This window comes from Mus caroli, chromosome 4 (genome assembly GCF_900094665.2).
Source record: "Mus caroli chromosome 4, CAROLI_EIJ_v1.1, whole genome shotgun sequence".
NCBI lineage: Eukaryota > Metazoa > Chordata > Mammalia > Rodentia > Muridae > Mus > Mus caroli.
In genome coordinates this window covers 79,395,110-79,408,560 of record NC_034573.1, presented here as the reverse complement: position 1 = coordinate 79,408,560, position 13,451 = coordinate 79,395,110, and the positions used below count along the sequence as shown (strand labels likewise).

Sequence of the window (13,451 nt, the reverse complement as noted above, 5' to 3'; positions counted from 1 at the left end):
CTCCACATGAGTCTCGGCCCACATGGCTCTCTCTACCCAGAACCTGCAATAAGCAATTGTTAAAAAAAAAAAAAGCAACAAAAAGGAAACAGTAATGTTTAAATCCAAACACTCTCCTATAGTAGTAGACTGTATGGTATACTACCACACTTCTTTTGCTTGCTTTTGAGAAAGGGAGAGCCATGTAGCCCAGAACTTGCCTCCTTGCCCCAGCTGCTGGGATTCTAGACTTGTGCTGCCACACCCAGCTCGAGAGCAGAGGCCCTGGACTTTGTTTTAGTGTCAGAGTAAGCTGCTATCTTGTGAAAACACAATTCCCAGAATAGTTTTGTTTTCGCTGCTTTGAAATAGAGTGAAGTCTCACTTTGTAGCTCAGGCTGGCCTTGACCTTGCAGCAACCCTCCTGCCTCAGTCTGTGTGCGGGGATCACAGGCTGAAGCCATCATGTGCTCTGACTAGTGTTTGATAACAGGAGATTCCAGGGCAGGGCTCTGCAGTGGTTTTCAGGTCCCGCTTAGTTATTAGGGAAGAGAGGTCAGAGGGCAAAAATAGAAGCTCCAAAGCTGCGGTCCTTGAAGTGTGAGCTCTGGGCCAGAATCAGCAACATCATTAAAAACTTGTAAGAGACTCGTGTTTTCTGGAGCCCATATCTCAGAAACAACAGAAACTCAGGGTGGGGTCTGGCAATCTGATTTTTGTCAAGCCAGTGTGGTTCTGATGCTGCTAACATTTGAGACGTTCCTGCTTCTAGGCATCATTACCTGATCAATAGAGGGCTGGACCCTCTCATACTGCTTTGTTCTCAAAAACAGAGGCCTATGGTTGAAAGCAATTCCAAGATGCAGGCAGCCAAGGTATATATAGGATGATCTGGAGATGGAATTCTGGGTCAACATTCTGGAGGTCAGGGCATGCATTTCCTTCAGAAGGACAATGTGTCCTACGGATGGAAAGTGCCACCCGACAAGATACTTTTCATTGTCTTTGCATTATGTGACTGTGCAGTTGGTTAACTCTGGGACTCAGAGACTTCCAAAAGCCCTCCAAGGTATCCTCCACCTTTCTTCCAAGTTCCAGTGGGAGAGTCCCTGTCTTGGGTCTGCCAGGTGAGATACTAGGTGAAGTCTGACCTCACAGGAGGCCCTTATGATGTCATTGCCACCTCAAGATGCCCTCCTCTGCGACTCTGAAGGTCATAGAGGACTCAGTCCTGGGCCCTGCGGCTCGCAGGGGCCAGGCTGTGCTGGCAGGTGCGTGCTTCCCAGTGGCCGCAGTGGCGGCAGCTTACAGACGTGAGCCGGCCTGGCTTGCTGTCTGTGCTAAGTGCTGCTTGTTTGCCCAAGGCCAGCCTCAACAAAGGAATAGACTACAGAATTTTGCAAAAGGGCCACCTAAGTTTCCTTCTGAGCAAAACAGCATCGGTCAAGGCACTGGAGAAGTGTGATCGTTGTCCCAGGCAGCTGGGATCCTCTAGGCGATTGCCTCAGTGGAAGGTCCGAGGTGAAGGATGGGGAAGAGGACTTGCATCTGCAATCTGTGCTCCTGCGGGTAAGATAGTCCTCCCAAGGGCAATCTGGAGAGGGGAGCCTGATTTTCACACTCCCTAGGGTGCCATGCCCCTTTCCTGGACCGAGGACAGGATGTGTCTTCATCCCGCTGCTTCGCTAGGCAGCATCACACTGGATTCGGGTTTTAAACTGCAATATTGTTGACTAATATTTGATGCACACACGTCGAATCAGCGCTGATCAGGCAGTGTGTGTGTGTGTGTGTGTGTGTGTGTGTGTGTGTTTTCTGCAGGGTAGAGATACAGGCACCTTGAGAGTGGGCCGGGCCCAGCCTTGTCTACATGCTGTTAAGACATGGCGGAAACCCTGGCCAGGCTGGGGCCGGTCTTGTTTCTTCTGTTGCAGTTGTTAGGATTGGGGAGTTCTTTTGTGTGGGTGAGTTTCTCACTTACAGAAATTGGTACTTTGGGAGCCATAGTGCACGGGGACCAACTGTTGCAGTGTTGAAATAAACAGTTAACCCAGGGGTGAGTTCGCTGTAGTTTTCGGGCAGGATGCCTTTCTGGCCTTTGCCTTCAGGGCCTTGATGGTGCGAAGCACGGTGAAGGCAGGGTTTTGGAGAGAAACGTTGAGCTGCAGTCTCTGAGATGGTCCTTCTGGCTGCTTTGCCAGGACAGCTAGGGAACTGCAGGGCTGTGCCAGCCAGGGGATAGCAGAGGGGCAGTACATAAACTTGCTTCCCAGGCTTCTGGCTAAGACCAAGTGAAAGGAGTGGCCTCGGGGACTAGCCCTCTGGGGTTGTCACTAAATGTGGGATCTGGGCTAGGAACCGAACTTCTCCCCATTCAAATTTCTCTCTAGGAGTACTCCCCTCACAGGACTATTACAAATGAAGGGATAGGGTGTATGTCTATGCACATGGATTCTATCTATTCTGTTAGTACCCTAAGATCTGCAAAAGGATTTTACAGATACAGTATGTTACATGAAATAACAAAATTATTGTATTTGGGAGAATAGGTTAAGAGGACACTCTGAAAACAGAAGACTTTGTATTCTCAGGAATCAGTATTCATTAGAGTGGACTGGGGACTTTAAAATAGGTGTCATTGCTCCCGCTGTTCATGAGCAATCTCTAAGGACAGTCCCATCAGCAGACTCCAGATAGATACTGCCATTTCCCAGAATTCTGAGCTCTGCTACCTACAAGTGTGGCTCTTGCTTTCAAGGTTTGTCAGGTGGGACCAGCCAGTGTCCAGGGCTAATTTTTCATACTACTGAAAATTCAGTTTTTTTTTCTAAGACTTTGCTCCCATCTTTGCACAGTATGTAGTCTAGGAAGACGGGGACTCATCAGGGGAGAGGAATGTAGAGTCAGATGCCACTTCGATTCCTACCTGGTGTCCTCAGATTCTCTTTTTCCCCCATCCTGCAAAGTTGCTCCTTCCACTGGATATAAAGTCTGTCTGGCGTGCCTTCCTTGCCTCCCCCTCCTGTGTCTACTTTATGGTCCTGTCAAGTGCCTTGGGTCTGACTCTCATGTTGGTCAGTCTTCCCTCCTGCCTTCTTAGTCTTTTTCAGTTTTTTTTTTTTTCCCTGTGATTTTGATGGGGCATCTCAGAGTTCAAAGCAGATTTTCTGGTCTCCACTCATGGTTCCTTTGTCTTGCTTTTCTTCCCTTTTTGAAAATGCTTCTACCTTCTCCTTCTGCCTCCTAACCTTTTAAGATCTTGCTCATGTTGTAAGACTCCCATCTGGCTCAGTCCTATAGACCCCACCCAGTACAGAGGTAGGACCCCACTTTCTATGGTCTTTTAGCTATGTGTATGCCAGCTTCATATCTAGTGATGGTGTGTTCTGGAACAGCCAAGCTCTGTTTTTGTATGCTTTGTGATATTGACCTGTTGAGTAGTCAGAACACACCATTGTGGGATGGTGGAGGGATCTGTGGAGTCCGTTAGGGACATACAATCTGGAGTGGTGCTGTCTCTAGTGCTTGCCACATGATGCCATTTTACTTCAGTGAATTGTAATTGAGGGCTTCCCCAACTTCCTCCAGCCACTTGGGGGCTGGAGAGCTATTTTAGTAGCTAAGAGCATTGTCTGCTCTTCCAAAAGACCCCGGCTCAGCCTGGCCTGGGACACACTGTGTATAACTGGGAACTTCTGTTTCTCCCGGTTTCCATTTCCCAAGTCCTGGGATTAGAGGCCTGCATTACTATTCCCAGCATTTCTTTGGCTTTTGAGTTTTGTTATGTAGTCCAGGCTAGCCTTCAACTCTGCTGCTGCCAGGATTGTAGGCATGTTGTCACCATGGCTAGCTCCTTAAATATGATCTCACCTGTAATACATGATACTCATCAGTGGGGGAAGGCCTCTATTGTTGGACATCAGAGGGAAGAGCAGCCCTTGGTCCTGTGGGAGTTTGATGCCCCAGTGTAGGGGAATGCCAGGACAGGAAAGCGGGAGTGGGTGGGTAGATGGGGGAGCACCCTCAAAAAGGCAGGGGAGGAGGGATGGGATGGGGGAGAGACCTGGAAAGGGGATAACATTTGAAATGTAAATAAAGAAAATATCCAATAAAAGAAAAGAAAATTGAAAAACAAAACAGTCTTTCTGCTGGGAACTAGCGGCTAAAGAGCAAGTTCTTAAGTTTGGCCACCAGATGGCAGTGTTTTCTCAGTCAAGCCTCATCGACGGTTCAGCTGGTCTAACAAATCCTTTGGGGTTCAGAAGCTTACTTGAATTTTATTTTTATTTTTGTTGTTGTTGTTTTTTTAAATAGGTTTACTTTAAGTTTTCTAAAATGAGCAATTAGTTAGTGTTTTGGGCTCAGCATAGCCGAGGAAGGTGTTATTCCTTAAGGAGCTGAACATAGAATGAAAGTGTTTCAAATACCGTGCCACCAAAGATTCTAACCACTCATAAACCTTGTTAGCAAGCTTCACTGGTTTAAGGAAACCAGACACAGTTCCCTGCATCTTCAAAACACATTCTACACCTTCCCTTAAGCAAAAGCTGGCAACTGGCATACTACAATAGAATATTATAATTTTAAAAATATGATCAATACCAAATAAGGAAAAGCAAGCATTTATAAGTTGCAGAAAGATGGAAAAGTCAACATTTTTTAAACCCAAATGTTAATTATTTCTATATAGCTGCAGCCTCTCTCTCTCCCTCCCTCTCTCTCTCTCTCTCTCTCTCTCTCTCTCTCTCTCTCTCTCTGTGTGTGTGTGTGTAACCCCACAAGAGGGGATAGTGTTTCCAATTGTGCCTGAAAACCCCCAGTGTTGCCTGAAGAAACCCCCACTTCGGAAGTTCTACAGTCTTCCACCACATTGTACTTCTGTGATTTTTCAGAAAATTCAGAGCAATTTCTTTCCCCGTCATCGGAATGATTGTCAGCATGGGAAACATGGCTTTAGTAAGGAGGTTTGATGGGCCCATCTGAGCCTGTTCTCCCTGGGGGAGCTTTTCAGTTTCTTTAGTTGTCCTTTTTCAATTTGGTATTGGGAATTGAAGCTAAATTAGCAGGGCTCTGATAGTGTAGACAGTCAGGCGTTCTTCTGCCTTCAGAGCTGCAGACACGAGTACACCTTCAGCTCGCTCATCTCACAGGTAAGGGAACAGAAGCAGAGATTAAGTCTAGAAGGATCCATTTTGTTAAGCTTGGGCATAAAGTAGGTCAGTCAAACTGTCTCCACCTTTAACAGCATATCAGACATTGCTAGATGCTGTGATTCAGTCTGGTGTAATTTCAAATAATACAGGCCCACTTTTTTTTCCCTTTTCCTCTCCTTTCCAACTACTGGGTCTACTGGTCATATGTAGCCCTGGCTGGCCATAAACTTGAGTGTAAATTGTTGTTAGTGCTGCCTTATCTTTCTTATTGATGGGATTACAGACAAGCACCATTATGCCAGGCTTAACAATACACCTCTAGAGTGGTCAAGATGGCTCAGCAGGTAAAGGTGCTTGCCATCAATCCTGGATCCCACATGCTGGAAGGAGAGAACAGACTCTCACAAGTTGTGCTTTGATTTCCACACATGTGCCGTGGGGCTGTGGCGCATATGTGAATCAATACATGCACACGTAAAAGTAAAAATATAAATAAAAAAGACCTAAGGCTTGGGAAGAGATGGATCAGTGATTACAAGGACTTGCTGTCCTTGCAAAGATCCTAAGTTCAGTTCCCAGCACCCACATGGCAGCTCACAGGCATCTGTGACTCCTGTTCTAGGGGACGGAGGCAACACCTTGCTTTGACTTCTGCCAGCACCAAGGACACACATGGTACATGGACACTCAAACATTTATAGAAACAAATTTATAAAAAAGATAGTCTTCTTCATGCCTGTGCATATGTGTGTGTGTTTTGCATACTCTCGTGCACACACGCAAGTTAGTTCAGGTGTTCTTGAAAGCCAGAGGCATGAGATTCCCCCAGAGCTGGCGTTATAGGTTGGATGCTAGAACTGAACCCTCTACAAGCACAGTTTATGCTCACTTCAGTGCCCAACATACATTATCTTAATTTTTGTGAGTGCTGTGGACCACACTCAGGGCCTCACACATCCTAGGCTACAGCGCTACTGCTGAACTGTATCCACACTGAGCCATCTTTGTCTATTGATTACAAGAAGACACCTGTCTGAGTGAGAAGTATTATCTGATGAAGAACAATATAGCAAATTCTAAAAGCTTTTTAGTAAAGCAATAGAAACAGCAAGTCTTCCTCCAGAAATTAAATGTTAGTACCTCTACTTTTTATAAAATTTGAGAAGAAAAGTAGATGTTAAAGAAAGGATTGACATAGCTTACTTTTATATCTGATTGTTTTATGGCTTACTGTGCACCATTTAAAGGGCTTTGTAAAACTTCCAGGAAATTCCAGGATGAGGCTGGGGATATGTCATGGGGTATTTATGTAGCATTGGTCATAGGCACGGCATCTCATAAAGAAGAGAGGACCAGCCATTGCTTGGGAGGATGTGGCTTTGGCTGTTTCTGGAAGTGTGTGGACAGAGGAAGGTGACCTCCGGGGCAGTTGGGTATCTGCAACTTAAATCAGTTATGTGAACCAGGGAGGAACTTGTTATTTTAATTTTGGAAAATATTTTCTTCACATTGATGGAAATTTCCTTAACCTTAGATTTTTATTTTCTTAGAGTCTCTGTTACAAATTAAAAGAAAGTGGGAGGAAGGGGGACTTGGTTGGATGTTACACGTTTCAAGAAGAATTCTTGTTTTTAATCTAAATAAAATTGACTTCATAAATTCTGATTAGGGGGAAAAGGAAAGAGTTGGGAAAATCATTGTATGCATACTTGCTGATGACTTTGGATAAGGCCAGGAGGGCATCTTCCACGTTAACATACTTGTTTTGTGTGTTTTCTGAACTTTTCATGGGAGGCTACTTTATAGGCACTTTAACGTGGATTTTTAGATACCAGGATTAACTGTTAGTTGTTCACATATACTTTTCATATTAGATATGTGTATAATCTGTGTATAATCAGTCAAATTACAGACATTGAGGGCATAGAACACAGCTTTGTACTAATTCAGATAGCATCAGTTAAAACAAAACAATCTACTCTATCATGTGGGCTAAGAATGGACTTGTGGAGTGATGACCTCTGAGAGCAGCAGAGCATACAGAAGCACAGAAGCACAGGGGCTGGACCAGGCCACGAGTTCAAATTCCATCCTCAACACAGCCTAGTTGTGCCACATTGACCACTTTACAGTGATGTCTGTACTTCTATGTGCCTCACTGTGTTCTCATCTGTAAAATGGACACAGGAGTAGGGTCTTCATCATAGGGCTGTCATGAGGGTGGAACCATTATAAAATAAGAAGAGAGCCCTTAGGGAAGATGAAACTACAAGTGTTACCAAATAAATGAAGATAAAGATGCCAGCCTGTAGTCGGGTGATGAAGCCTCTTGAGAGGAAAATTCCACCTTTGTTCTTAAAAGATGATGTATTCTTCAGAGGAGAGTAAGCCTTATTAACTGGTCAGAAATGAAGAAGTTAAATCAGAGGGAGTGTAGTTAAATGGTTGGGGGCTGGGTGATACTTGGCAGACTGGAGTGGTTTACAAGGGTTTAACAGAACTAAAAACTATTGTGTGTACATCTAGGAGCGGCGACAGATTTCTGGAGTTGGTTCTCTCCTTCCATCCTTTTGAGGCTTCGGGTATTGAACTTAGGAACTCAGGCTTGTTTGGCAAGCACCTTTGCCTGCTGAGCCATCTTGCTTGCCTAGTTTACAGGGGTTGTTCACTGTTTACCCACGGGCAGGCCTTCTGCGCCCTCGGGGGCTGCCAGTGCACCCCCAGGGGCTGCCTGCACATGAGCCCAGCAGCCACTATACTTCCCAATGTGCAGACTGACGGGAACAAGCATCGGAGAAATGTCTATTTGCAGGTATCCGAAAGCCCATCATTTTGTATAACAAACTGAATTTGTCATGTCAGACATGAATCCAGTTTCTGTGTGTGCTGGTCAATTACTTAATCTCAGAAATGTTACCCCTTACTGGATGATTATTTTTAAAAGTCACCATCTTCCCTGCAACTGCCAATTTTGTCTTGTAAGTACCACGCAGTTCCGCTCAGTTCCCCACATAAAATTTACCTACATCCCTGGACCGAAGTCCAACCCGCGAAGCAAAGAATCAGCCAAGCACTGCAGCCTTTAACGCTGATTTAAGTCAGAGAGCAGCTGGGGCGGAGAGAAAGAACCAGGTGATAGTGAGCAGAGCGCAGTGAACTGTGAGCCTTATCAGTCTGTTCAGAGCCCTCAGCATCCTTGGGCTCCGTTGTCTTTTTTTTTCCTTTCCTATGCCCTGACATTATATGAAATCAGACCACACTTTATTATTGTGTGTGCATGCAGAGGATAACTTGAAAGCGCTGGTTCTCTCTCCTCCCACCACGTGGGATCTGAGGTTTAAACTCAGGTCCTCAGCGTTGGCAGCGGGTGCTTTTACCCACTGAAACATTTTGCTGGCTCCACTTTTGGGGTTGGAGAGATGGCTTAGTGGTTAAGAGCATTCATTGGCTGCTCTTCCAGAGACCTTGAGTTCAATTTCTAGCACCCACATGGCAGCTCACACCTGCCTGGACCTCCAGTTCCATGGTATCTGACACCCTCATGAAGTCACACATGCAGGCAGAACATCAATGCACATTAAATAAATAAATGGTTAAAAAATGAAAAGACCCTAGGGTTCTATCTATGGTAGTGAAAGAGAGACTTGTCCATCTTGCTGAGCCTGCTAGTGGCGTTTGAGTGGGGCAGAAGCTGGGAGGTTAATGAGGTTAAGGTCAGCCATAGTGTCATAGAGAGACTCTGGTTCAAAAACCCAAAGTGATCTTCAGATAACGAACTTGCCCTCACGCTCTATGATAGTGACAGTCTAGGCTCCGAATCTCTGCCTCCTGTCTCTGAAGGTAGGCACCTTCTGGAGTCTTTGATGGTGACCTTAGAGGGGAGAGAAGAAAAAGCAAACTGTTACAGAGCTGGGAAGGGATTTTTCTGATTTTTCAGAAAACTCCTGAGTGATTAGCTAGCACATGTGTCTTTCATGGGCCCTGAGGACTTTTGGGCATATCTTGCTTGTTTTCATAATGCGCTCAGATTTCCTCCGCACATCAGCATCTGTGGGTGCTTCAGCTTCACAGTACCCCATTTTAGATCATCGAAGACATAAATTACATTAGTATCCTGTTTCTCCATTCCAAAGGGAAGGAAGAGGCCTGCTTTGGTCAGCCTCTGACACAGCTCTGCTGGCATCCAGGGTCCTTCCCATGGCCCAGTTAGTGGAGCTCTCAAAGGCCTAGGGTTCTATAATTCCTACCAGCGTCAGAGATGCTCTGTACAAGACCATGAGTTGGGAAGCAATCAGAAGAGGAATCACTTGGCTTTGCTAAGATAACTCTCTAGATAGTGAAAGACTGGTTGGATAGAGAATAATCAGATGGACTCTCAGCTTACTGAACACGTGGACCCAAAGAGCACTGACTGATGGTTATTGGCCTTCTTGGAAGAATATTTCAAGTGTGAGGCAACAGGGCTTATTGCTAGTGTGTGTGTGTGTGTGTGTGTGTGTGTGTGTGTGTACATGTCAGGGGGCAACTTGCTGGAAACTGTTCTCTCCTTCCACCACATGGATTCTGAGGCTTGAACCCTAGTTGCCAAGCTTGGCCATAAGCATTTCTATCTGCTGAGCTACATGGGTAGCCTCTATCTATCTATCTATCTATCTATCTATCTATCTATCTATCTATCTATCTATCTCTATATATCTATATCACGTGTATGCTACAATGTACAGAGGGTGACTTGAACTTGGCCCAGTCTTGGTCACATGCTGACATCTCACAGCATAAGCATCTCACTGGCTTCTGGAGAGGGAGGTGGACTCTTTTCTATCACGAGATTAACACTGTGGGAATTCATCGAAAGAAGGGCATCAGATAAGAGGCAGCTAAAATATAAACTTCCATGAAAAGAATTTATGCCTAATTTTATAGCACGTAAGCAGATGAAAGGCTCATGTAAGCTTGAACAGAAGTTCTCATCTGTGACACACATGGACACTTCTGTCCTCGGGGCCTGTCTTGTGCAGCTAGTTTTGCAGGATGCTTAGCTACATATACCTGTTATTAGATGCTAGTGACATCCAACTGATTATGAAAACCAAAAATGTCTGATGGGGAGAGGGCTCAGTAGATGAAGAGGCCCTTGTTGCCAAATTTGAGCACCCGGGTTTGAATCCTGGGACCTACGTGATAGAATGAGAGAACCAACTACTGCCAGCTGTCCTCTGATCTTCACATGTGCCTCTGTTGCCTAATGTCTCTTTAGGGAGGGACAGAATCACGAAAGGTTGAAAATTACTGGACTAGAGGCATTTCCAAGCCATAAGGATTTGGTAGCCGTACAATGATTGCTTTATTCATGAGAATTAGATCTTATTTGACTGTTCTTGTGCCATGATGATAGACTTAACCTGCACATGAGTGCTTGAAGGTACAGTGTCCCCAACCTTAAATGTCCCTAAGAATCCTCTGGAAATCTGCACCTGAAGGACACAGATTTATGGGTCCTGTCTCCATATTCCTTGATTCCACGGGTCTGAGGCCCAGGCACCTGAGTGCTTGACCCATTATGCCTGAAGCTTTGGGCAGTGGATCGCTTCTTCAGAAGCATGGTGCTAATTCGACAAGAGGACTAGCAAAATAACCTCAAAAACAAAAGACATGCTTTGTTGACAGAATTGGTGCGATTTTCAGATTTCCAGTCTTCCAGGATCTTGATGAAAAGAAGCAAGGTGAAGACACTGTTTGTGGTCTGGCAGAGTGCTTAGAGCTAGCTAACATTCATTACTCTCCAGCCCCATCAGCAAGAAGTGTATTCTCTGTTTTGAGCTCTTGACTTGCTCACTCCTTGGGGAGGAAGTTTGGACTCTCAAACTACCAATTGCATTGCTCAATTCCCTCAGGGTGGTTTTAGTGCTTCTTGGACCTCACAGGCCCATTCTGTGATCTCCACGACAGACTTCCTCACCCACTGTGGAAGCAAAGAGCACCCGCTCAGCACCCCACGCTGTGTTCTTCCCGTGGGGCCTCAGGGGTGGGTAGTCTTACAGTGCAAGGAGCCTCAGCTCTGAAATTCCTGTGACAAAGCTGTGTCCCTTAAGTGCTCATGTCTCCACCTCTCAACACAGCAGTGCAGAGGCACTCACGGGTGCTCACCTGAGTGTGTGTGCTTGTGCGTTTGTGAGGGTTAACGTGTGTGTGTGTGTGTGTGTGTGTGTGTGTGTGTGTTGTATGTGCACGAGAAGGCTGGGGGGATGATGGGTGCCCTTCTCAACTGCTGCTGCTTCTTTCTTTTTTTCTTTTGATTGTTTGTTTTTTTTAAAGCTACCTATATACAGTATAATTTTCATCTTTCTAGAGCTTGCTTTATATCTTTTAAAAAATTATATGTATGTATATATATATATTACATGTATGTATATATATATTACAGTCCAGTCTTTCTTCCCCTCCTGTTCTGCCCTCTGACGGTTCCTCAACCTATCCCTCCTCCCTGGTATTCAAGAGGATGTCCCCTCCCCAAGCCCCCACCCAGCCAGGCCCTCGACATTCCCTGGGGCCTCAAGTCTCTCAAGGGTTAGGTGCATCTTCTCTCACTGAGGCCAGACCAGCAGTCCTTTGATGTATATGTGTTGGGGGCCTTAGACAAGCTAGTATATGTTGCCTGGTTGGTGGCTCAGTGTGTGAGAGATTTGGGGGATCCAGGTTTGTTGAGACTGCTGGTTTTCCTATGCGGTTACCCTCCTCCTCAACTTCTTCTAGCCTTTCCCTAATTCAACCACAGGGGTTCTTGACTTCAGTCCATTAGTTGGTTGTAAGTATCTGCTTCTGCCTCAGTCAGCTGCTTGTTGGGCCTCTCAGAGGGCAGCCATGCTAGGCTCCTGTCTGTAAGCACACCATAGCATGCCCTCTCCATCCTCTCTCTCACCCAGTTCTCTCTCTCCATCTACTCCCAATGGCTATTTTATTTCCCCTTCTGAGTGAGATTCCTGTGCCCACCTTGCTATTTAGCTTATTTTGTTCTGGGATTATAGAACAAATATGGCAAATATTCACTTATCATTGAGAAAATACCATATATGTTCTTTTGTGTCTGAGTTACCTCACCCAGGATGATATTTTCTGGTTCCATCTATTTGCCTGCAAAACTCATGATGCTCTCATTCTTTTATTATTTATTTATTTATTTATTTATTTATTTATTTATTTATTTTTGGTTTTTTGAGACAGGGTTTCTCTGTATAGCCCTGGCTGTCCTGGAACTCACTTTGTAGACCAGGCTGGCCTCGAACTCAGAGATCCGCCTGCCTCTGCCTCCCGAGTTGCTGGGATTAAAGGTGTGCACCACCATGCCTGGCTAATGTTCTCGTTCTTAATAGCTGAGTAGTATTCCATTGTGTAAATGAACCACATTTTCTGTGTTCATTCTTCTGTCATGGGACATCTTGATTGTTTTCAGCTTATGGCTATCACAAATAAGACCATTATGAACATAATGGAGCATGTGTCCTTGTGACATGGTAGCCCATCTTTTCAGTATATGCCCAGGGGTGGTATAGCTGGGTCTTCAGGTAGATCTATTTCCAATTTTCTGAGGAACCTCCAGATTGATTTCCAGAGTGGTTATACCAGTTTGCAATCCCACCAGCAATGGAGGAATGTTTCCTTATTTCTTGAGACCTAGAGTTCACCAATTTGACTAGGCTAATGGACTAGTCAGCCCCAGGAATCTCCCATGTCTGTCTCCCCAGTACTGGGGTAGCATGCACAGGCTGCTGCACTCAGCTCTTTTACACAGGTTCTGAGGAAATACTTTACTGACTGAGCCATCTAAATCCTCAGCCTTTCGGTTCTATTTCTACCTCCTTCCTAGCTGGGATTATTCATGGTGCTATTTACAGCATCATTAAAAAACAAACAACAAACAAATCATTAAGATCATATGACTTGGATAATTTAAATAGCCCCTACCATACCCCCATCCCATGAGAATGGAGTCTTGCTATGTAACCTTGGCTGGCCTGGAACTAGATATGTAGACCAGCTTTACTTCAGACTCATGGAGATCCGCCTGCCTCTGCCTCCCAAGTGCTGGGATTAAAGGCGTGCACCGTCTAGATCTTTGCCTATGACAGTTCTTCATTGATGTGGGGTAGACTTAGAATTTACCCCCCATGTGTCCTGTCTCCCAAACTCACTGAACTGTGCTGGCTGCACTGATGTTCTGGCTGCTGACAATACTCTCTAAATCAACTACTCCGCGACACCAAAGCACTCGAATATGACAACTGAGCAGGGCCCAAATATTTTTTCTTTTTTTTTTTTTTT

At 45.2% G+C, this 13,451-nt stretch overlaps 1 protein-coding gene across 1 annotated transcript in view; it reads left to right on the top strand.

Moving 5' to 3' along the window:
- Positions 1–1,196: 1,196 nt before the first annotated feature.
- Positions 1,197–13,451, top strand: part of Saxo1 (stabilizer of axonemal microtubules 1) — a 100,299-nt gene continuing 88,044 nt past the window's right edge. The window contains exon 1 of the mRNA XM_021160759.1: positions 1,197–1,548. Within this exon, the coding sequence (XP_021016418.1) occupies positions 1,508–1,548 (41 nt within the window). The 5' untranslated portion in view covers positions 1,197–1,507. The remainder of the gene's footprint in view (positions 1,549–13,451) is intronic.